General features: G+C 38.9%; 1 protein-coding gene across 1 annotated transcript in view; it reads right to left on the reverse strand.

Moving 5' to 3' along the window:
- The window catches only part of CUBN (cubilin), a 263,014-nt gene that overhangs the window by 79,598 nt on the left and 159,133 nt on the right, over positions 1-24,283 (reverse strand). Inside the window, exons 28-37 of the mRNA XM_027847860.1 lie at positions 23,451-23,641; positions 22,925-23,108; positions 18,970-19,144; positions 14,372-14,550; positions 13,295-13,504; positions 12,268-12,408; positions 11,615-11,796; positions 5,975-6,146; positions 4,684-4,890; positions 798-947 (exon numbers count right to left, since the gene is read on the reverse strand). Of these exons, the coding sequence (XP_027703661.1) occupies positions 798-947; positions 4,684-4,890; positions 5,975-6,146; positions 11,615-11,796; positions 12,268-12,408; positions 13,295-13,504; positions 14,372-14,550; positions 18,970-19,144; positions 22,925-23,108; positions 23,451-23,641 (1,791 nt within the window). The remainder of the gene's footprint in view (positions 1-797; positions 948-4,683; positions 4,891-5,974; positions 6,147-11,614; positions 11,797-12,267; positions 12,409-13,294; positions 13,505-14,371; positions 14,551-18,969; positions 19,145-22,924; positions 23,109-23,450; positions 23,642-24,283) is intronic.

A 24,283-nucleotide genomic window follows, 5' to 3' on the forward strand; every position in this document is an offset into this window, starting at 1 on the left:
CTTTTCCCTCTTCCTTCTTCATTCCTTCTGCCACCACCCAAGTCCAGGCTCTCAATCTCACACCTGGATCCTATACCAACATCTTAGTTGGCCTCTCTCACTCCAGTATCTTCCTCCTCCAGTCTATCCTTCACATTACTGTCAGTATATCTTTCCCAAAATAACAGTTTCATCATGTCCCTCTTTTATTTAGGAACCTACAATGGGTCTCTATTATCTCAGCAATCCAATTTAGACTCTTTTACCTACCTTTCAAGGTCATACATAGCCCGACCCCATCCTACCATATCTCTCACAACCCAACACAAATTTCCTACTCCAGTCAAACTATTACTGTCCTTTTTTAACTGTTCTTGTTCTATGACTGACTAATTCCCACCTTTGGTCATGCCAATCCCCCCTCCTGGAATGCCATGCCTCCTCCTCCCTTTGCTATTAAAATCCTAACCATCCTTCAAGGCTCAGCTCAAGTTTCACTCCCTCCATGAAGATAATGGATTATTTCAACCCCACTGGTCTCTCTTCTCTCTGAAATCCTACTATACAGCTATCTGAACCATTTCTTTTGCCATTTGAGCAAATATTGTCACTTATTACCTTTTCATTATTTCATGTGTGTTAACTTCTCAACTATATTATAAACTTTTTTTGCCCGATATTTTTTCATATGTTCTACAAATACTAACATAGTTCTAGATAAATATTCAATACTCAAAAAATGCTTGCTGTTTGACAATTTTCTAGTCCTGTATTTATTTTCATTTGATAGAGCGAGAGACCTTAACCAGAAGCCATACCTGTAAAGGAGTAATGAGCATGGAATCCAGTGTTTTCCACAAGTTGATTGGTTACAAAGTGTACCCAGATCTGAGAAAAAGGTACGGCAAACGGCACTGTGGGTAATGACCATCCACAAATTTTTGCTATTCGAGGCCCATCAGCATTGCCTAAAGAAAATCAACAAACACTGTAGATGACACTATTTTTGCCCCTCTTATGAAATCTATTAAACTTATTTAGATGATGATGATGATGATGATGATGATGGCTAGTATTTATATATCACTTTAAGGTTTGCAAAATTCTTTACAAATATAACATTTTATACTCACCAAGACCCTGGAAGGTAGGTCCTCTAAAATAGATACTCCCATTTTACAGATGAAGAAACTGAGGCTGAGAAAGATTAAGTGACTTGCTCAGGTTCATAGTAAGCTCTCTGCCTTTTTGATAAGAACAGCTGGGGTCCCAACCATCACTATACTGGGTTAGGCCATTTTAGGCTCTGGGAGGGGTCCATTCAGGACACATAAGGATGCTGACAATTAAAATTCATCATCAAGTTATCGTTGGGGCTGGTCCTGCTCTGATTTTATGCTGTATTTTTAATTTCTGTGTGTGTGTGTGTGTGTGTGTGTGTATGTGTGTGCTAAGCCCCTGCTGTGTGTTCCACTTCTAGTAACTGTGCTCTTGCTCTGTTCTTTATGTCTTTGCCTTGGTTTTCTATCTGTCTCTGTGTATGAATTGACTTGCTGTTCACTGTCAGTCCTCTCTGATGCCAACCACCTGCCTACCCGGATCCTCCCTATAGCTGACTACGAAAGTCTCTCCCTGCTTCTATAACTACCCATCTGCTGAGACGCAGCACCTGTCACCTATTGGCTGGACTTTCCTCTGTCACCTCTAAGTGAGAACTGCCTTGATCTCCTTCTCCTTCATTGCTCCCAGAGGACTCTGATCAGTCTGTGTCCTGGTCATTCCAAGTCCAGCTGCTCCCACTGTTGAGTGAGATCTGCTTTTCCTGACCCCTGTGACAGAATGGAGGACCAAGGACAGACTTTGATTTTTTTAAAATGATCTCTTGGCTAGATTCTGTGAATTAAATCTTTTCTATTCAGGCTAAAAATTCATCTTTTAGAACTGAGTAATTTTATAAATATGGTTACTTGTGTGTAATCTAGTCAGCGTGTACAGGGCACACCTTGAACAAACACTCATCTCCTCTCCATTTACTCCATCAAACCACTTTCTCTGACATTATAAACAAACGTACCATCATAGTTTAACAGTCTACTGGGCTTGGAGGAATGGAGGCTGCTGTATTTGCCTAAACAGTATTTGGCTATTGCTTGATAACTTCTTCTCCTTCCTGCTCTGGTCTCTCCTACCACTGGTTGGGGCTCACACCTAAGCTCTGAACCCCCCAAAATTATCTGCCTAAAATGCTTAGTGTTTGATCTTGTCCTTTATGAAGATTCGGTTCCTCCAAGACATGCAACATCTACTCCTCATGTTGCCCAAATACATGAGCATTATAATAATAACACACATTTAGATTGTGCTTACAAGTATATATAAAATATACTTCTCACAACAACCCTGAGTTAGGTGGTACAAATATTTCCTCTCTGAGCTTCAGTTTCCTTATCTGTAAAAAGGAATCTGAACTCAGGGCTTTTGATTCAAAGTTCATTGTTTTATCCACTAGACTAGCAGTGTCAAACTCATAGAGAAATCTAAACCATACATAAGGATCCCTACAAGCTGCATATTGAGACTTAGAAAACCCCATATTAACATTACCTATGTGCTACTGTATTGTTATTTATTCTTAAAAATATTTCCCAGTACATTTTAAACTGGTTCTGCAGTGCCCATAGTGTTACTGCATGCTGCGCCAGGCTACATATTTGACACCCCTGCCTTAGATCACACTGTCTCTATTATCACATTAACCACTAAAGTTCTTGTTATTTTTTGTTATTGGGTTCTGGTAGGTGCCAAATACAAGTCTTCAAACTCAGATATCTCACTATTGGCCTTCAACGGACATTCTGATAAATTAAAATCTCATTTTAACTCTTTTACTTTGCAGTATTGTTGTATACTACATTGTCAATTTTGCTTTCTTTTTTTTTTTAAATAGGAAACAGGAAGGTAAATAAGTCTAGCAGACAACCCCTCAATAGAAAGGAGGCTAATTTTTTTCTCTTTTTCCCCTAAATTAGTTCTTCGATGACCTTTTTAACAAACCCCAAATGTATATTTGCCATCCTAGACCCAGGTGATCTTCTGCATCTAAAGGATTGCTGTGTATGGGGGGTTGCAAGGTCAACACTCAAAAACATGATTGCTAGGAATTTAAAAGATATTCAGAAGACACTGCTTCTAATCTGAACTCTAGCTCTAAGCCCATCTTAGATACACTGCTGAAGAGAGTGAAAACCAATGCCCCTTCTTCATATCCAGAACTATTCAATCTCTAAAAAAAGATATTTAAGAATTATAAACAATGGCATCTAACTGACAAAATCCCTTAACATTATCCAATTCCCTTAATGGTCTAATTTAAGGGCTGAGAAAGAAGTGGGTGTGAAGCCATGCCCGTGAAGCCTTCATTATGCAATCTAATTTTAGGGATGGGAAACTCCAACACACAGATGGTTCTGATGTTATGAGATTGTTTGGGGCAAAGTACAATGGGAAAAACAAAAACTTTTACAATAAATTATCAGAATACAGCTCAGTCCCAATTAGTGCAAATAGTGAATAACATGAAGTGCTCACGTTAATCAAATTCGCACCACAAATTTCCATTGGACTAGAAGCAATTACCATACTTTACATAATTACAACTTCAAATAGTGTTAATTCAAACACATGTCACCACTTCACAGGATTCATTATTCATACTAATGGGACATAGCTGTACTTTTAAAATTTGACTTGCCACTAAAAAGAATAGTAATGATGATGATAACATAACTGACATTTATATAGCTTTTCATGGTTTACAGTGCTCTTTAAGTATATTATCAAAGTTAAGTCTCACAATAACCCTGTGAGGTAGGTGCTATTATTATCTCCATTTTATAGATGTGAAAACTGAGGTTTATAAAACTTAAGTGAATAGTCCAGGGTATATAGCTAATACACATCTGAGGAAGTACGCAAACCCAGGTCCTCCTAACTCTAAATCGAGCACCTTAACCCCTCTATTATATTGTCTCAAAGAGCTAAACATATTGAACTATCTCTCATCGTAAGGTAGGGCTTGTAAAGGACTTTCTTGCTTTCTAACACTCCCAAATTCCCTTCTCTTAACATGAAAACAAAAAAAGTTGACCAGTTTTGGAATCAATCCAACAGGCTCTTCAGGACAAAAGCCAATTCCCTTTTGTATTAACTCACTTTACAAATGACAGAGTCCCAAACCTACCGAGGCAGCCATGACTTGATTAGAATTCCAGATCCTCATTTTAAATCTCAGCAAAAGGAAAAAAAACATATTTTGACCATACTAGGTTCTGGCCCTCTAATATTTTCTTAAATATTTTAATTCTTCAGTCAGTTGAAGGTTATTTGGCCTCCTTTACATATCTAAGAATAAACATGGGGATATCTTTGGTGGGTTTGAGATCTTTCAAAATAAATTGAGCAAATATAAGACCTATCTTTTAATATCAATCTTTCTCAGACCCTGGATCCCATAAAGTGCATTTGCTTCAGCTGAGCAGATAAAGACAGTTTTGTTATAGCCATCTCTCACCCCACCACCCTCACCCCCAACTGTAATTCTTTATGTACACTTAGCTCTCTTCAGTACTGGGAGCTGCTGCCCTTTGGCAGGATATTGAAGGGAGATCGACCCAGGAAAAGTTGTCACTGACTGACTAGACTCACCTATTCGGAACTCCAAGGCATCAAAGTGGCAGTCTTGATGATACTCGAGATGGAAATCCTCAAAGGAAATGTAAATAGATGAGTTGTGCTCATTTGGATTGCTGATGGTCCACTCACAGTTTAGGTTCTTGGTATAGTTCCTAACGCCATCATAACCAGGAGAAGTAAAGTTGCCTCCATGGGGATCTGTAAGTTCCCCACCACATACTATGGTGCCCAAAAGTAAGAGAAATAAAGAGTTAGACTCATGTCACAATAAAAATAACAGCCTGGGGGTGTGTGTGTGTGTGTGTGTATAGACACACATATATGTAAATGTATGTATACATACATACATACACACACACACAGATATATATATTTTTCCCCAAAAAAAGTCCAGTGCATTTGTTAGAGGAGTAGACTGTCAACAACCTGTAAAGATAGACTCTTATGAGTTAACAGAAGAGGGATTTGGCAAAAACAAAAAAACTCAGCATTCAAAACTCCCTTATATTAATTAATGTTTTTGCGTCATCATTCTTTGTCTACATGCATGGGGTGGAAAAGATGAGGCAAAATCTTCTAAACTGGACCTCAATCTCTTTGGCACTCTCCTCAGAGGTGTGCTTGAAAGTGTGGGAGTAAATTATTAAGTAGATGCACTGAGATGCTCGCCAGGAGTTCTCTGTTTGACCCAAATCTTTGAATTCTCAAGAAGAGGAGCTACCCAGGAGGTCTCATCTTTTGATCTCATCATTTTGAATGTTTTGTTTAATGAAAAAAAATCCATAATCCTAATATGGAATGTGACAGGATAAAAGAATTGCAGACAGTGACCACATCTGGCCTGCTCTTGAAGCCTGAAGGCTGCACTGACTTTACTTGGAAATGTGTATCTAGAAGCTGAAAGGCTGACAAACAATGGACTCTATTCTTTTCACTAAGTTAATTTCTTCTTGAGAATTTTTTTTCTCATTCTGAGAGCGCCTCTTTGGAACTGCAGAACTACCAAAGTATAACAGGCACTGGGGAAAACAGAAAGCAAAATCATTCAAGAATTTCTTTTTTCATTAATTTTTAAAATTTCATTTAATTTCTAAAACTACAATAGCAAAATTAAGTTGACCTTCTTATGACTGGTACACCATCCCAACTTCATGTATTTCAACCTTGCCTTAAAATCAATAAATGCAAATGACATTGATAGAGTGGGTATAAATCAAGTCACCTTGTTGCTATTTTAAGCAGGAGTGCACGTTGTTTGAATATGGCAGATAAAAATGAGGTTTCCTCATACAGTCCTGATTACCTGCATCTTCACTCGATGTGTAGAAGGCACTGAAGCCACCATAGGGCCTGGATCCATCCGTGACAAACAGAACTCTCATTGTATTTCCTGAAGATTCGATCCAATTCCTTGTCATCACACGACTGCACAGTCTCTCCAGCTGGGGTGAGTCGCTATTAATGCCATTGAAAATCTATTAAGGAGAAGTCCAGGCTTAGAACACTCCATGGTACTAAGAATGCCCTGGAGGTAAATGCTCTCAGAACCAGACTCACATCTTTCTAAGGAGACCCTCTGGGAGGCAGGGAGCCTATCCTCCATATCTTACTTGCCAATTAATCAATCCTGCATTTATTAAACACCTACTGTGTAACAGACATTGTGTCAGCTCCTTGCCAGCAGCCAAGCCCTGGACAAGTTCACTCCCTTTGATGCTTCAGGACTGCTTCTGTAAAACCAGGTTCATCCCAGAACGTCAGTCTAACATCCCCAAGCAGCTAAATGGCCATTGTGAACTTGGCAACCATAGATTCAACTTGATTTAATTCAATTCAATTTGATAAACATTTAATAATCTCTTCTTCCTTCAAGGCAATGTGCAAGGCACAGAGGGAATAAAAATCTAATCAAGACATGATCCCTATTATCAGGACCAAGGTCCAGGTCTCTGGCCTCCTCTGGTGCTACAGGGCCTTCTGCAGCATGCCAGAGGCCATACCCAGACATCACCCCCACTACCACCTACTGCGTCCTGACTAGACTCCCCTAAGTCAGAACTTAATTCCTGCCTGCATAGGTCTGACAGGACATAACATCGCCACCTGCCACAAGCCAACTTTAAGAACCTTTACCACCTTCAAAGGACTTCTCTCCTGCCACTGATTCTCCACCTGGACTCATTCCACACTGGTTAGCATATCCCCACCTCTTCATACTCTTCCCTGCTAACTATCATCCTATATCTCTTCTGCCCTTAATACCTAAACTCCTCAAAAAGGCCATCTACAGTAGGTGCTTCCACTTTCTCTCCTCTTCCTTTCTTCTTAACCCCTTACAATTTGACTTCTGACCTTACCATTCCACCAAAACTGCTCTCTCCAAAGTTGCCAGTGATCTCTTAGCTGCCAAATCCAATGGCCTTTTCTCAATCCTTCTTCTCTTTGACCCCTCTGCAGCTTTTGACACTATTGATCACTCTCTCCTCCTTGATACTCTCTTCTCTCCATGTTTTCAGATCACCACTTTCTCCTGGTTTTCCTTCTACCTATCTTGACCACTCTCTCTCTCTGTCCTCTTTGCTGGGTCTTTCTCCAGATTACTCCCTCTAATCATAGATGGCCCTCAGGGTTCTGTCCTGGGTCCTCTTCCCTTCTACTGCTACACTACTTTCCTTGTTGATCTCCTCAGCTCCCATGGATTTAATTACTATCTTTATGTTAATGATTCTCAAATCAACCTTTCCTGCCCCAACCCCTCTGCTGACCTCTAATTTCATATCCCCATCCTCCTTTTAGATATCTTGAACTGGATGTCCAGTATACATCTTAAACCCAATGTGTCTAAAATTGAATTCATTATCTTTCCTCTAAATCCTTTTCCCTCCTACCTTCCCTATTATTATAGAAGTCAACACCATCCTCCCAGGCCCTCAGGTTAACAACCTAGAAGTCATCCTAGACTCCTCACTATCTCTCACTGCCCCCCCCATCCAATCTCTTTTCAAGGCCTGTTGATTTGATTTCATCTTTGCAATATCTCTCAAATATACCCACTTCTCTCCTCTAACAATGATATCATTCTAGTGCAAGACCTCATCCCATCATGCCTGGATTATTGAAATAACCTTCTGATGGGTCTAACTGCCTCAAGTCTCTCCCACTCCACTCCACCCTCCATTCAGTCACTAAGGTGATTTTCCCAAAGCCCAGGTCTGATCATGTATTTTCCTAATCAATAAACTCCAGGGGCTTTCTATTGTTTCCAAGAGCAAATACAAAATGCTGTTTGACATTCAGAGCCATTTATAACCTAATCTCTTATCTTTGCAGTTTTTATATACCTTATTCCCCAACAAGTAATCTTCAAATCAGTGACACTGGCTTCCTAACTGTTCAATGAATAAGACACTGCATTTCTCATTTTCTCTGGCTGTCTCCAATGCTTAGAATGCTCTCCCTCCTGCCCCAACTACTGACTTCCCAGGCTTCCTTTAAGTCCCAACTAAAATTCCACCTTACACTGGAAGCCTTCTGTAACCCCTCTTAATTCCAGTGTCTTCCTTCTTTTAATTACTTCCTATTTGTCCTGTAAGTGGCTTGCTTTATCTATATTTGTCTACATGTTGTCTTCCCTGTTAGATTGTAAGCTCTTTGAGGGCAGGGATTGCCTTTTTGCCTCTTTCGTTATCCCAGTGCTTAGCACAGTGCCTGGCATATGGCAGGTGTTTAATAACGTTTATTGATTGATTGATTCTCTCATTCTTTTAAATCCTCTGCAATCTACCTTCCAGCTTCAACTAAAACTGCTCTCTCTATAAGCATCAATTACTTTTTAACTGCCACCTCTAATGACCTTTTCTAAATCCTCATCCTTCTCAACCTCCCTGAACTACCTGACCATCTCAATCACTCTCTTTCTCCTGGATGCTCTCTCTCTCTCTAGTTTTTGTTACATTGCTCTCTCATGATTCTCTTCCTATCTGTCTTTCTCTTCTTTGCTGGTTCTTCCTGCAAGTCATGCTCATTCGCCATGGGCATCTCCCAGAGGTATTTCCTAAGTGCTCTTCTTTTTCCCATTTACCATCCTGCTTGGTGATCTTAGTGGCATTTATGGGTTTAATTATCATCTCTACGCAGATAATTCTCAGATCTCCATACGCAGCCCCAACCTTTCTCCTGACCTCCAATCCTACATTGACAGCTGCCTTTTGGACATCTCAAACTGGATGTCCTATAGGATTCCTAAGCTCAACATGACCAGAACAAAACTCATTATCTTTCCCTCAAAACCTCTCTTTCCTCCAAAATTCCCTATCCTTGTTGAAGGCACCATCATACTCCTGGTCACACCTCAGTGACAATCTTGACTCCTCTCACGTTTACTTCATACATCCATTCTGTTGCCATGCCTTGTGGTTTCTACTATAATAATGTTACTTGTAACCATTCCCTGTCATTCACTCACAGCCACCATTCTGGTATGGGCCTTCATCATCTCACATCTAAAGTACTACAATAGCTTTCTGGTTAGTCTTCCTTCCCTCAAGTGTTTCCATGTTCCAATCCAATCTCCACCCAACTGCGAAAGTGATTTTCCTAAAACTCAGGTCTAACCATGTAACTCTGTCCTACCTAATTTGGTAATCTCCAGTGCTCCCTATTATAGTCAGGTTCAAATGTAAAATCTATATTTAACATTTTAAAGCCCTTGCAACCTGGTCCCTTTCTATCTTTACAGCTTTCCCACACTTTACTCCCCTCTATAAACTCTATGATCCTCCAACATTGGCTTTCTTACTATTCTTTGCACACAACACTCCCTCTCCTAACTTCTTAGCTTTTCCCTGGCTACTCCTCATGCCCTGAATGCTACCTCATCTCCACCTTTTGTCTTCAAGACTTTAGTTCAAATCCCACCTTCTGTAGGGGCTTTCCCAGTCCACCCCCCTCCTAACCACTGCTAGTGCCTTTCCTCTGAGACTACCTTCCATCTTCTCTCTCTCTCTGTCTCTCTCTGTCTCTCTCTCTCTCTCCACACACACACACACACACACACACACACACACACACATATTTTATATATGTATATAATTGTTTACATGTATTCTTCTCCATTATAATATATAATCCTTGTCAGCAAACCACGCATTTTTTTGTAACCTTAGATATTAGCACAATGTCTAGCATGTAGTAAGTGCTTAATATCCTATGAAGAATACATTTCCAATTTAAAATGTCCACTTCTCAGAAATTTTATTAATATTGTATCCATACCTTTGATATCTAGATTGAATCATATCTTCTCTTTTGATGCCAGATGATTTGGAGCAATGGTGTCAAATTCAAATAGAAATATAAGGATCCTTATGAACCATATACTGACTTAATTTAAAAATGTCATGTTATCTGTGTTTTATCATATTTTCATTTATTTTGTTAAACGTTTTCCAATTACCTTTTAATCTGGTCCCTGCAGTACTCGGGAGTGTTGTGGACTTCATTGTGTATCTGACACATTTGATCTGGGGGATAATCTAACCCAAGTGTTCCAAGTACCCTTGAAATGAAATGTAGTTTGGAAAAAAAAATCACTCACTCACTCTCATTCATTCATTCATTCATTCATTCAACAATTGTTTTTTGATCCCCTTCTATGTTTTAGGCACTGTGGGAGACGCCACATTGTCTCAGTATTAATGCAATCCTTTTATCTCTGATCATTTCTGAATGGACAAACTCTGTGTGTGTATGTGTGTGTATGTGAGTGTTGAATTAGATTGAGTTGAATTTCCTGCTCATAGATCAGTTTCATTGATAAAAAAAGAATAAATTCCAAATAGCCTTGTGAAATCATACCAGTTGGTGCTCAGGCCACAGTTACAGAGTCTAAAGTAAATTAGACTGCGGACAAATAAGAGTATTAGTAATCACTGGAAATGCTCTTCACAACTAGGCCAGTTGTGTTGCTGCTGGGGCCAATAATGTTGAGCCACCTTAGGAAGGGCATTAGAAGCAAAGCAGAGCATACTATCCTTAATATGTGCTAAACTCTGCGACAGCTTTTGCAATCCTGGCTCCCACAACTAAATAAGAAAAAAAACAGTTGGATAACAACCCAGTGAAGGGCAGCCAGAATGAAGGTAAGAAGGGGTATCCATAGTAATACAGATCAAAACTAATCAGGACTTTTTAATCAGGGGGGCGGTGCAGGGTGTGTTTGAGGGGAGTCTGAAAGAGAATGATTGAAGTTTATAAAATAAAAAAACCATGACAGAGTAAATGTTGGAGCATAAGCAAAGCTGCATTAGTTCAAATAAAAGAAAACATCATTTTATAAAATGTGTAGAAAATGTATAGAAAATTTGTGAAACTCATTATCTGAAGAAGGTAAAATGAAAATATTTTTAAAATAACTCCTAAAGGTTTATTTAGGTTAGACCTACAGATGATAGACCACAAAGGGAAGAAGCTGGGGATGTTTGGGGCAGTTTTCATTCCATTTAAGATTGCTGTTATAGAGGGCAAGTTTGCCCTTCCATGAAATAATCCCCTCGTGCTACTGTCAGATACAGACTACTGAGCTGGACAGACCAATGGCCTGGGGCAAGGCACTATGGAATTTTCAATAATAAGCTTGTGTTGTGATTGAGATGACTATATTTTCCTTTCCTTGTATGTGTATGACTTTTAAAATCTTCTTTTGTTCTTAAAATCTATCACAGTTATGATTCTTCTAAGTGTTGTGACAACTGGTGAAAATGTATGTAGAAGACATTTTTTTTTTTGCAGCCTACAGTGAGATCGATCCTTGCAAAATTCTAAGAATTTGAGAGAGATCCAGGTATACAACATAAATAACATTTCTGAACAAGTTTTCTGATCATTCTGTATGAGTCAAGTGCTATTGTTATAAAACATATTCCTGACCACTCCAAGCACTTACTGTCACAGATTCACTATCACATGACTGATAGTCTTCCAGCCGAAGGTCGTTAAAGGTCAGATTAACCCGCCTTCCCTTTGGCACAGTGATCCTCCATTCACATACTCGACTACGAAAATTTGCATCAGGGTAGCTGGGAGAAGTGAATGTCCCAAAATGTCCATATATATCCCCTCCACACTCTGCAAGGCACAAACGTTAACCTACTTAGAACGAAACGACCTCTTCTGGAAAATAAGCAATAACAAGAAATGATAGTCTAAGGTGATTTTCTACTCCTATGTTGTATGATTTTTCAGTGATCACTTGAGCATATTTCTGGTCATTATGTATTACCTCCATTAATATTGGCCTTTGTTATCATGGATAAAACAAAAAAAAAGATTGACTATATTTTTTAACCATTGTAACCTAAGAAGAAAATTTGCAAAAACAATTTTAGTAGAGGTCTTAAAGACAAGAAGAATTAGGAAGTGTAAGGCAAAGAAAAACACTCATTTTGCCTGAATTTTCTTTTTTTTTTTTTCTCATAAGTTTTTATTGATGTCATTTGCTTTTGCCTAAATTTTCTAGGAAGATTATAAGGTTGGGTTGTTGAAAAATCTGAACAGAAGTCATATCTTTCTTAAGATGAGAATTATAATACAACTTACCTTCTCTGCTGGTTTCAAAGACAAGTCTGAATCCTGGGGCACTGACAGATCCGTCTGTGACAAACTTGATGAAAGCAAAATTGTTCGGTGTATAAAGAACCCTAGGAATGGTGCTTCCACAGTACCTGCCCAGGACATTGCCTGAGGAAGTAAAACAGGTGAAGAAGTCAATATCAGAGACTAAATCCAGCAGGTCAATTCCAGGCACAGTTTGTGTGTGCACAGTATTATAAGAGGTGGGTGACCTATACGGTTACAGAGGAAGAAACGGTCCTATCCACGAAGAGCCGGAAATCTTGGTCACAGGAAGCAGAACGGGCACAAGAGACAGGTAATAGATACAAATAGTGGATCAAAAACTTGGGCTGCCCCCCAAAGCTAAGGTATTCTTATCATGCAGGATGTGAAGCACTGTGTCCAGAGTATAGGAGGCAACAGTCACACTATCCTCAGGATGTTGGAGTTGGAAAAGGTCTTAGAGGTCTTTGGGTCCAAACCCCTAAATTTATAGAGGAGGAAACCAAGGTAAAGAAAAGTGAAGCAACTTGTCCAGGGACACTAATAGGTTTAAACTTAAATGTGTGCGCATACATGTGGGGTGGAGCTGGTTGTTAAATGTTTACCAGCAATCCCCTGAATTGCTCTATAAACAAAGCTTGGGCTCAGCAGGAATTTAATGGAAGGTTCTGGGAATGACAACATTACTGGAGACTCTAGGCCGGGTGATTAGAGGCTGATAATAATAATAACAAAAATAATAATAATAATAGCCAATATTTATATAGCACTTTAAGATTTGCAAAAAAAAAAAAAAAAAATCAGTTTTATCATTTGAGCTTCACAGCACCTCTGCCCTCAGGCATCCAGAATAAGATGGCTGGCATCATAGTAGGAAAACACCTTCTCCATCACAGCTACTCATGGAGTGCATGCTCCATGCTATATGCACAGAGGAACACGGACACTGCTGTTCCACATGTGTATGAAAGTGAACCAAGAAAAACAGAAGCAGACATAGGCAACTGACCAGAAGCATCATCCTCTCGGATTTCTACAAAGTCTTTTTCACAACCAGAAGAATTCTGAAGATTCAGGACTTCAAAATGGAGAGTGAGATAGTGCCCTGATGGACCCCGGAGATACCATTCACATAGCAGATTGTCAGGATAAGGATGCACAGGATACTGTGGGCTTTCAATTATGCCATTCTGTCCCATGAGCATTCCTCCACACAAAGCTGTGAAAAATAACAATAATAATAGTATTCTGTCTCAGAGCCTCCTTTATGACAAAGTCTTTCTTGTTCTTTGAGTGATAATGAAGCCTTTCCTGGAGCTTCTGACCAGAAATTATCCTTCTAGGTTTGGAACTTCCACATCATTTCTTAAACACTTTTCCTACATGCTTAACATGCTCTATTTTACATTCATGTTGTCTGTGAATGAATCACATCACCTCTACTACGCTATCGGTACCTTGACACCAAGAACAGTCTTATTCATCTTTGGATCTCCCAGAATGCCTAACACAGAGCTCTACTCACAGTTAGATATTGAACAAATGGTTGTTGAATTGGTCAGGGTCCAAGGGAAACCTGCCAGATTCATGTTTAAGAAGGTTTTAACAAATGCATTTAAAAATCCCATTTTGAAGACACCAAAACTGACACCTAGAAGTGATTTTCAAAGTTTCTAAGAGCCAAGATGGAATTAAAAACTAAGAATGATTTTCAAATTTTATTTTAATGATTAAAAAGCAAAATCTAAACACTGCTATACAGCTTAGCTGATCCTAACATCTGAAAATTGTGCTTCTGGTATTTATGAAATTAACTAACATGGTAATAGGCATAAAAAGCAGAAAATGAATTTAATTTTAGATTTCACAACAATAAAAAGATGTGTAATACTCAAGAGATTTTTTTAATGGAAAATGAAGAGAAAATATAAAATGATATAAACAATTATCTGCTTATAAAAGTACTTGTCACTACAGCTTTCAGCAGTGAGGAAAAGACAAGCTCCATTAAGATAAGAACAAATAATCTCATTGCCTTAATTTTATAGTGATTGTTTTTATATCACGTCATAAACAATGTTGTTACCTATAGAGTACTTGGCCTTAAATCCAACATGGGTGGGGCTGTCATCAGATCGAAACCGCAGATAAACAATATCACCTGAGGACAACTGACTGCTGGGTAAAGATGATCCACAAAACTTGGAGATTATTGGTGCATTGGAATCTCCTCCATCTCTCAATTCGAGGTAATTTGAAGTACAGCTGAAATGGAAGAAACTCCCAGTCAAAGCTGAATCAGTCATAAAATGCTAGCATGGGGAGGGACTTTGGAGATCAATTGTTTGTACTTATTGGGGGAGTAAACACACATATATGACTAAAGTGCCCTCAAACACACCATTTAATCAGAACTCACATGGAGTGAGACATAATCACAAAGGAAGATCAGTTTATAAATCACTTTGGATCCTATATAACAGTGCCCTTCTTGGCCATATGGGGATCTATAGTGGGTCAAAAACCCAGTAAGATCATCCGATCTTTGCAACCACTGGAGAATTACCCATCTAACTTCTTTCTTTACTTTGTATCTGTTCAAAAAATCACGAGAGGAATAAAAATGTCCTCATCTTAGAATATTGACAGAGAGCAGGAGGAGAAGGAGGAGAAAAAGGAGGAGGAGAAGAAGGAAGAGAAGGAAAAGAAAAAACAGATATTTAAGCATGCATTGACGGAGAACACTGTAGTGGATACTGTGTGACCCTGATGAATATATCGCTCCCTTTAGACTACTACAGGATCAAATGAGACAATATTTGTAAAGCACTTTAGCACAGTGCCTGGCATATAGTAGGCACTTAATAAATGCACGTTCCCTTCACCTTCTTCTATAGTCCTATGTCATGAGAAAGGATGCAGCACGTCTGTTAAATCTCTTTTTTTAATCTATGGGTTTTTTTTATTTTTTAATAATTCAAATATCTCTTAATGGGAAATATTATGAATAACACATCCTCATATCAAAAATTTGTATAACATATGTTTTGATATAGAAATAAGAACCATTTACACAATTTTCTAAACATTCCAGAAAATACAAGAAAACTTTCTGATTGAAAATAATAGTTCTTTGCATTTTATTCTATCCCTATGACATCTCTTGCATCAGTCCCCTTCAGCCACCCTAACTCAGACCCTTAATACCTCCCTCCTATACTATTGTGATAGCCTGCTAATCAGTCTCTTTGCCTCTGATCTCTGTTCTCTATAGTCTATGCTCCCTACAGGTACTCAAATAATCTTCCCAAGGCAAAGGCTGATCATAGTATTCCTCTGTTCAAAAATTTCCAATGGCTCCCTATTACACATGACATAAAACCCTGAAATCTTGGCCTAGACTTTAAGGCCCTTCACAGAATAGTTCCAAAATGCCTTTTCCAGCCTTATTTCATATAACTCACTTTCATATACTCTATATTCCAACCCAACTAGATTGCCAGCTATTTCCTGGCCTCATCTTGCCATTTGCATTCAGTCCAAGCTGTCTTCCATGACTGTTGTGCACACCTTTCTCATCTCCTTACGTTGAGATCCTTAACTCCCTACAGAGTTCTGTGTGTCCCCTCCACCCCCACCCCAGAAAAGCTGCCCTGATCTCCCCAACCTAAATTGTTCTGTGTGTGATCAAATTTTCATAGAATACTTTGTATCTTTCTTATACCCTTAACACATTCTGCCATGTATTATGATATGTCTTTGTGCAGTTGTTATATTCCTTACATGAGAGTTTAGGAGAGGTAGCATAATATGCTGGAAAGAACTCTGAAGCTGGCATCTGGAAAAACCTTGGTTTTTACATTCAAGACATGGGTAACATGTAAAAGCATGGAAATAGGAGATGGGATTCCATATGTGAGGAAAAGCAAGAAAGCGAGGATGGTCAAAGCATAAAAAGGAGTGTAATGTTTTCAGAAGCCTGGAAAGAGAGGAAAGGCCAGGATATGAAGAGCTTTAAACCCCAAACAGAATCTTATATTTGACCCAAAGGTAACAGAGTGCTACTGGAGTTGATTGAAAGGGGTGGTGGGGTGGTGGTGATATAATCAAACCTACACTTTTGGAAAATAATTTTTCTGACTGTGTGAAGGATGGATTGGGGTGGGGAAGGACTTTCAGCAGAGAGTGCAATTAAAGGCTGTTGCAACAGTCCAAGCAAAATGTGCTGAGGTCCTGAATTGGGCTGGTGTCTGTGTGAGTCCAGAGAAGGGCACACACATGGGAAATGTTGGAGAGAAAGCACTGCAAGATTTGGCATCTGATTAGCTTTGGGGATGAGCTGTAGTGAGGAATGAATGTCAATACTAATGTTGCAAATCTGAGTGACAGGAAGGACAGCAATGCCCTTCATGGTATTAGATGAGTCAACAACGGTGGCTTTCCAGAAAGTGATTTTTGTTTTGAACACAGTAAGTTTGAGATGCCCTCAGGACATTCAGTTTGAAATAGCCAATATCTAATAGGCAATTGGTGACTTGGGACTGGAGCTCAGGAGACAAACCATAGCTAAAGAGGATGATCTTAGAATTATCTGCACAGAGGTTATCATTGAACTCATGAGAGCTGATGAAATCACCATGGGAGAAAATAGAAAAAAGAGAAAGGGACTAGTGTAAAGCTTTGGGAAACAACCCAAGTTAGTAAGCAAGTCATGGATGAAAATCCAGCAGAGGAGACTGAAAAGCAGTAGTCAGATAGGCAGGCGTCGAACCAGGACAAAGCAGTGCCTGAGAGGAGACAGTATACAGAAGAAGGTGATCAGTAGTGTCAAATATTTCAGAGAGGTCAAGAAGGATTAAGAGTCGGAAAAAGCCATTAATTGGGGCAAATTAGAGGTCATTGGTAACTTTGGAGAAAGTTCATTGAATGATGATGTTGGAAGACAGTTACGAAGATTTAGAAGTGAATGAGAGAAGAGGAGATAATATAGATGGCACCTAATATAGATGATTTTCCCAAGGAGTTTAGATAAGAGGAGGAGGGACATAGGATGATAGCTAGCAGGGACGGTAGGATCTAGTGAGGGATTTTTAAGTTTGGGGAGACAATGAGTATTTGTAGGTATCAGGGAAGGAAATAAATAGGAAGAGACTGAAGATTGCAAAATAAGGATGAAACTGGAGGCAATCTGTTAGAGAAGATTGGAGCAGTCCATGTAAAAGATGCGATAAAGGGTACATGCAGAAGAACTGGCCTTTGCAAGCAAAAGGGTCACCTCTTTATCGGAGACTAGAGTGAAGGAGGTGGAGGGATTCAGTATCACAATGCCCTCTTATAATGCTTGCACATAATAATTGCTTAATAATTATTTGGACAAATAGCTCTGAGAATCATTTATCAGAGATGATAAATTAATCCATGAGAACTGATGAGAATATCCCAGAAGCAAAGATATAGGCTTTCAACCAATAATAACTTATCCAGCAAAACAGTATATAATCCTACAGGTAGGGACAAAAAAAAAAAAACTGAATAAAACAGAGTACTTCTAAGCATTCTCGATGAAAAAAATCAGAACTGACTAGAAACTCTCAGACACAAACACAGGAGTGAAAAGAAACATAAAAAAGCAAATTTCATCTAAACTGGTACAATGCACACAAACACGCACCTATCTGGTGTAGAAATACATTCAACTCAACAAAGGAACAGGAAGAAACAAAGAGGGAAAAGGTAGGGATAAGAGAAAGAGTCTATTTAGAGAGGGATTAATTAGTCATAAGCAAAACAAACTCTAACCTCAGAGAGGGGTGTGTGAATAGGATTTTGGAAGAAAATAAAGGATAAGAATCTATGACTGGTGCCAGGATGGGGTGGGGTTGGGGGCAAAGGGGTAGAGTGGAAGTTGACTGCATCAAGCACAAAGCAATGGTGAGGAGCCTACTGCTACATGACCACTTGGGGAATTTATTTGCTTTGATTACACGTTTGTTGCAAGAGTTTTGTTTTTCTTTTCTCCAAAGGTGAGAGGGTAGGAGAGAGAAAAAAAATCTGAATTTTGTACATTGGAAAAATAAAATTTCATTTAAAAATAAATAAACCTTAAGGCACTATTTTTTTTAAAGAAGATACAGAGAGAAAAGAGATGGGGGCGTTATTGTGAGGAACCCTTATAGTTAACGGGTTTTAAAATCCTGAATCAAATTGGCAGTTAGCTACATTTATGGTTTGGTGTCCTTGATGAATTTTTTCTACACCATAATTTGGATATCAGGCTATATAACAGCTAGTACTGTGTGTGCCGCTGGCAAGCCACAACATCTTTTTAGACCTCAATGTTGCTATCTGTTCAGCAAGAGTTTCATCATTTCCATCACAGAGATTGTGGGAGACTGAATAGGTAAAAGATATGTTATCTGACTGAATGGGACACTGTGTGTCTCCGTTTCTCTCTATGGCTTTACTGCAGGATGAAGGGGGTGTGTTTTCTCCCTCTCGCTACAGTCTGGCACTGCCCTGTTCTGACCCTAACAGACCTGAAGAATTTAGATGAATAGATGCTACGTTTCCCTGCAGTTCTTATGCAGCATATGCTACTAAGCATGGAGGTCACAGATTGCTGTGGAATACGACAGAAGAGTAACTCCCCAAGGCAGAGTAGGAAGACGAAAGGTAGTGACATACTTGGGGGATATTTCGATATTAAATTGATCTTCAAACTGGAGCTTTACAAGCTTCCCACTCGGGACAGATATGGTCCAAATGCACTCAGCATGCGATGGATAGTTGTCAGGGTAATTGGGTGAAGTCATGTAGCCGTCCATGTTGGAATCATGAAGGTAGATGTTGCCACCACAGGCTGTCAGGAAATACAATCAACAGTGTTACAGACCATCTGATAAAAGAGAAACTGTCCAATGACACAGATAGTTTTTTTAAAAATGGATTTATTCATATTTCCCATCATACTTTCCTTTCATTTTGTATTGTAGCTGTTATTTCCCTCTTGGTGGGGCAGATAAATCCTGAGTTGCCGGTGATGGAACTTTTGAAGTATCACCCTGGCATTGGCCAAACCGTGTTCTGTTATTGGAAATTCTATTCTTGTTCTGTTACTCTTGGCACCAAAAAGCTGGCAAAATAAATTATAGCTGAATCCTTTACCAAGGGTGAAGTAGTATGTTTTGGTGGCTCTGGTATAAAGGTATACTAAGTGTACAGAGGCTTAGGGCTTTTCACTAACTGCCTGATGACTGTTGACTTGTTCACACTTCAAGGAACTACAGTCTTTTTCTTTAGGTGCTTAAGAGTCAAAAGCCCTATTTCTTTTTTCCCCATGAGGATTGGCTCCCTGGGCTTTGGTGAGGTGTTGAAAGCACATCGTGTGCACATTTCTCACCTGGTTGCACTACTTTGGGACTTCTCTGATTTCTCCACCATGCTTTTCAGCTTCCTTTTGTATAGTCTTTCCCCATCAGATTTTAAGCTCCTTGAGGGCAGGGGCTGTCTTTTCTCTTTTTTTTTATTTATATCTCCAATGCCTAACACAGTACCTGGCACATAGTAGGTACCTAACAAATGTTTATTGACTCACTGAGTATATTCACACACATACATTTATAAATTTAAATACGTTTTTATATATAGGTATATAATATGCTATATATAATTCCAGTACGTGTAACTACATATGCTGTGTATATTATATAGATGGGCAGTTAGGTGGTACAGTGGATAGAGTGCTGGACCTAGAGGCAGGAAGGTCTGCGTTCAAATCTGACCTCAAACTCTCACTCACTATGTGACCCTGGGCAAGACACTTAACCCTGTTTGCCTCAGTTTCCTCATCTATAAAATGAGCTGGAGAAGGAAATGGCAAACCACTCCAATATCTTTGCCAAGAAAATCCCAAAAGGGGTCATGAAGAGTTGAACACAACTGAAATGACTGAACAACACAACAACAATATTATATACATAATTATATATAGTATATATTATATATATTTAAATTTATACAAAATCGATAGGACATTTCCTACAAAAGGAACATTGTTTTTAAAAGCAACAACCATAAAATATTCTTGTTCTTTGAGCATTGTTTTTAATTAAAGTTGAAAGAAAAACCAGGGACATATTGGAAGGCTGGAAGGACAGAGCAAAGAAATCTGCCTGAGGCAGGTTTTCTACAGTGTGGAATGGTGTTTTAAAAGAGAGGCTGGAGACTGCTCAATGGATGGGAACAAGGTCAAATAGATATTAAAGGCATGGGAAGTAGGGGGATATGATGGGAAATCTCTTAAGTTAGAGTAGGTCTTCCAGGTGAGCAAAACGGAGACCTCTACAGAAGGAGATCACATTGTCTGGAAGGTCTTGAAATGGAAACAAAGTAATTTCAATATAATTCTTAAGGCAACAGGAAATATTTGAAAGGGTTTAGAGAGTAGTGGAGGGAGGGAAGGAGGGGAAATGGAGAACCCGTGATTTCCTCAGCATAGAGAGCTCTTGGTGTGGCAACTTCCTCTGCCACTGCAGACTAGAAGCTCATTGTTACTGAGGGTCTTGAAGTTGTCTGGGGCACTGAGAGGTGGTTTATGGTAACACAGCCAGTCTGGGTCAGAGGCAGGGCTTGAACTCAGATCTTCCTGACTCCAAAGTCAGTCCTCTATCCACTACGCTACACTGTTTCTTAGGAGAATGAATAATATATTCAAAATATCAACCAATAAGCATTGCTAAGCATTTACAATGTACCCGGCAATGAGTGCAACTAGTGAATCCCATGAAATGGCAAAATATTTGAATTCTCATTGTATATTCCCATTGGCCTGGAATCAATGACCATATTTTAAATTTAATCATAACTTCAAATAGTGTAAATCAGAATAATGTGACCATTTTGGAGGATCCATTATTTGTACTAATCAGGACCTAGCTGTAGTGAGTGAAACAGTAAGATATAGCTACACAGAACATTTTAAAAATATTATATAATTGGCAAATACCCTCTTTCTACATTGTCAATGAATGTCTTTATACCCATTGACCATCATTCTAGAGGAGATGATTTGCCTCCATATAGCTCAATCTTGGGCACATGATGTTTAGTTATTTTCAGCTGTACTTGACTTTTCATGACCCTGTTTGGGGTTTTCTTGGCAAAGACAATGGAGTGGTTTGTCATTTCCTTCTCCACCTCATTTTACAGATGAGGAAACTAAGGCAAACTGTGAAATCTCTTATGCAGGGTGACATAGTATCTGAGGCTGGATTTGAACTCAGGCCTTTCTGAACTGAGGCCTAGCATTCTATCCATCGTGCCACCTAGCTGCCCTCATAGTAGGGCTACACATAGTAAGTGCTTAATAAATGCTGGTTGATTGATGGATATACTTCCATATTATCATTCTGTGCAAAGTCTGGCAATCTGGATGACTTCCTAGGTCTGCCAAAAGAAGGCAGACATAGTTCAAAGTTGATCTGAGAGGAGCAGGAAAATGCCAGGACATGTGAATGGAAGGTGATGATACTATTTTTTATCCTCTTCCCAAGGGAGGCCACTATATTCCCAAAGGAGTGACAGTAACGAGCCCCCTAAGCAGGCAGGCAGCTCAAGACCAGCTCCACTAAGGATGCTGAAAGACTCTCTAAGGTAGGAAGCAGAAATGCATATAAGGTCCTGTGGGCTTCCTGTCTTAGGTGGGTAGATCATTCACATAGAAGCTAACTCCAGTTTTGGAGAGCATCTGGGAAAGTACATTGTAAGGCAGGACTAAAAAATGGTTTGGTCTTGACATCACTGCTTTTTGTCACCACGTGTTCTGGACACTAGATATGACTCCATCCTGGATTCTTCATTGGTTTTTACTCCTCTTGGGGACACAAAGAGTTACCATCCTGCCTGACAACATGGTGACCTCTGTTCAGGTTTCTACCAATGTCATTCCCAAAGGCTTATTTATTTCCCTTACTTATTTCCTTATTTCCACAAGAAATTACATAATCAATGCAATTAAAATTAAATCATTAAAGTAGAATTAAATGTAATTATAATCAAATGTAATTGAATGGTGTTTATCATTTACCCTATAATTAAATATAAGTGATAACAGAGAAAAGACCATATTTATTTTAAGAGAATATTTGTAAAGCACTTTGCAAACCTTAAAGTACTATATAAAGTCTAGCTATTATCAACAGCTATTATTTTACAGGATGTTATGTTTGTATGATGGTTCAAAAGCAAGCCGACTGTAATTCCCAAAGCAAATAATTTCCATTCCTGTTGCTACAACATGAAATATAATTTTTTTTTAAATTGTAAGGAAGCTCTTGTGGTTATTTTGTTCATCTTCTGCTTTATATTCCATCTTTCTCCCACCTCACCCAAATGACTTTCTTTGTGTTTTGTATTTATGTGTTTTGAGTGTGTGTGTGTGTGTATACATATATATAGCCTCTTCTACCAGAATATAAACTCCTTGAGGGAAAGAACTTTCTAGCTCTTAGATCTCCTTTCTGAGCATCTAGTACAATGTAAGGGACATAGAAGGCCCTCAGTAAGCACTTGTTGAATGGATAAGTTACACAAACTATCATGAGAGTGTGGCTGGCTCATCCTTTTCGGTACAAACACTCACCTAAACCCTGTGCCTCGTACTTGATCTTGAACCCCTGGCCTTCATCACTGTTATCAGAAACAAAGTGCACAAACATCTGATTGTCCGTGGTGTAGAGAGTGGAGAAAGCATTGCTGCCACAGAAACGGCCATTTCCTCCCCTGGGTCCCAAAGCAGGAGAAGAACTGGCAGGGCCATTTTTCATCTGGAATCACATTAAAAATAATAAGATATAAATGCAATTTCCTCACTAGCTATTCTATAAGATGATATTTAGGGGACATGGCATTTTATGTCCTGAAAAAGGATACTTCACCCTTTTGTTTTCAGAATATCTGTCTTTTCCCATGAAGTTTTCAAATAAGTTGGGAAGGAAGGGTAATTACTGTGTATGTAACAAGCAAAAGCACATAAGATAATCAATGTAAAGTGTTTCATAAATAATAAAAATATATATGTAAATATATCAACATAAATATATTAATGTTAGTTATTATTATAATTTTCTGAATTATTATTTTAAGGAAAAGAATGCTGATGACCTTACCATCAAATAGTCACCATGGTTACACGAAGTATCTCCATTGCGAATCTCAAAGGGCTGTTCAAAATGGACAGCAATGGTAAGACCGCTTGGAACCAGGACGTGCCAAGAACAATTGAGATTCGGAGGGTAGGCCTGAGGATAATTAGGGGATGTAATCACCCCTCTGCCTGTGTGCAAATAGCCACCACAACCTTAATGAAGAGAAATAGAAGAGAAGAAAAATTCTTAAAGGTTTTAAAAGCTTAATTCCTGATGATACCCAATTTTATTTTTTTGAGAATTTTTTAAGATCAACAAAGTGTAACTATTTAAAACCAACTTTGAGCATGAAGGAGATCTCTTCCTTTCCATTACTAACTCTTCTAATATAAACAAATGTAATGATAAAAGTGCCCTGTTCTAAGCTTTTCAACATTCAACTAATAATGTAAAGTCAAGCTTTGAGTATCCACTTTGCATGTTGTCATTCAAAATGGAAGGCATGCTCTATTTCACAGACTGTTTTCTTTCTTTCTTTCTTTTTTTTTTTTTTTTTTTTTTGGTTTATGGCTCTATCAGACTTTGCATACTTTGCATATTGTGGAAAGGTTCAATCATATTCCATGAGTTACACGTAACTTTTCTAATGTTCTAACATGTCCATGCTGTCAGGTTTGTATTTTGTGAAAGACAAAGCCAGTGCTCAAATGTGGCAGGTTCCGAGTCAAAGTTTATTTGGCACAGAAGTGCTTCTTGAAGGTTATACCCTATCACGCATGGGCGTTAGCAGGTCTTACCAGGTGGTAAAAGATTTGTGCGTGGGCCCAACAATGAACCGTGAATGTCCTCTGGGG

Source organism: Vombatus ursinus, unplaced genomic scaffold (assembly GCF_900497805.2).
Source record: "Vombatus ursinus unplaced genomic scaffold, bare-nosed wombat genome assembly UNPS02005459.1, whole genome shotgun sequence".
Taxonomy (NCBI): Eukaryota; Metazoa; Chordata; class Mammalia; order Diprotodontia; family Vombatidae; genus Vombatus; species Vombatus ursinus.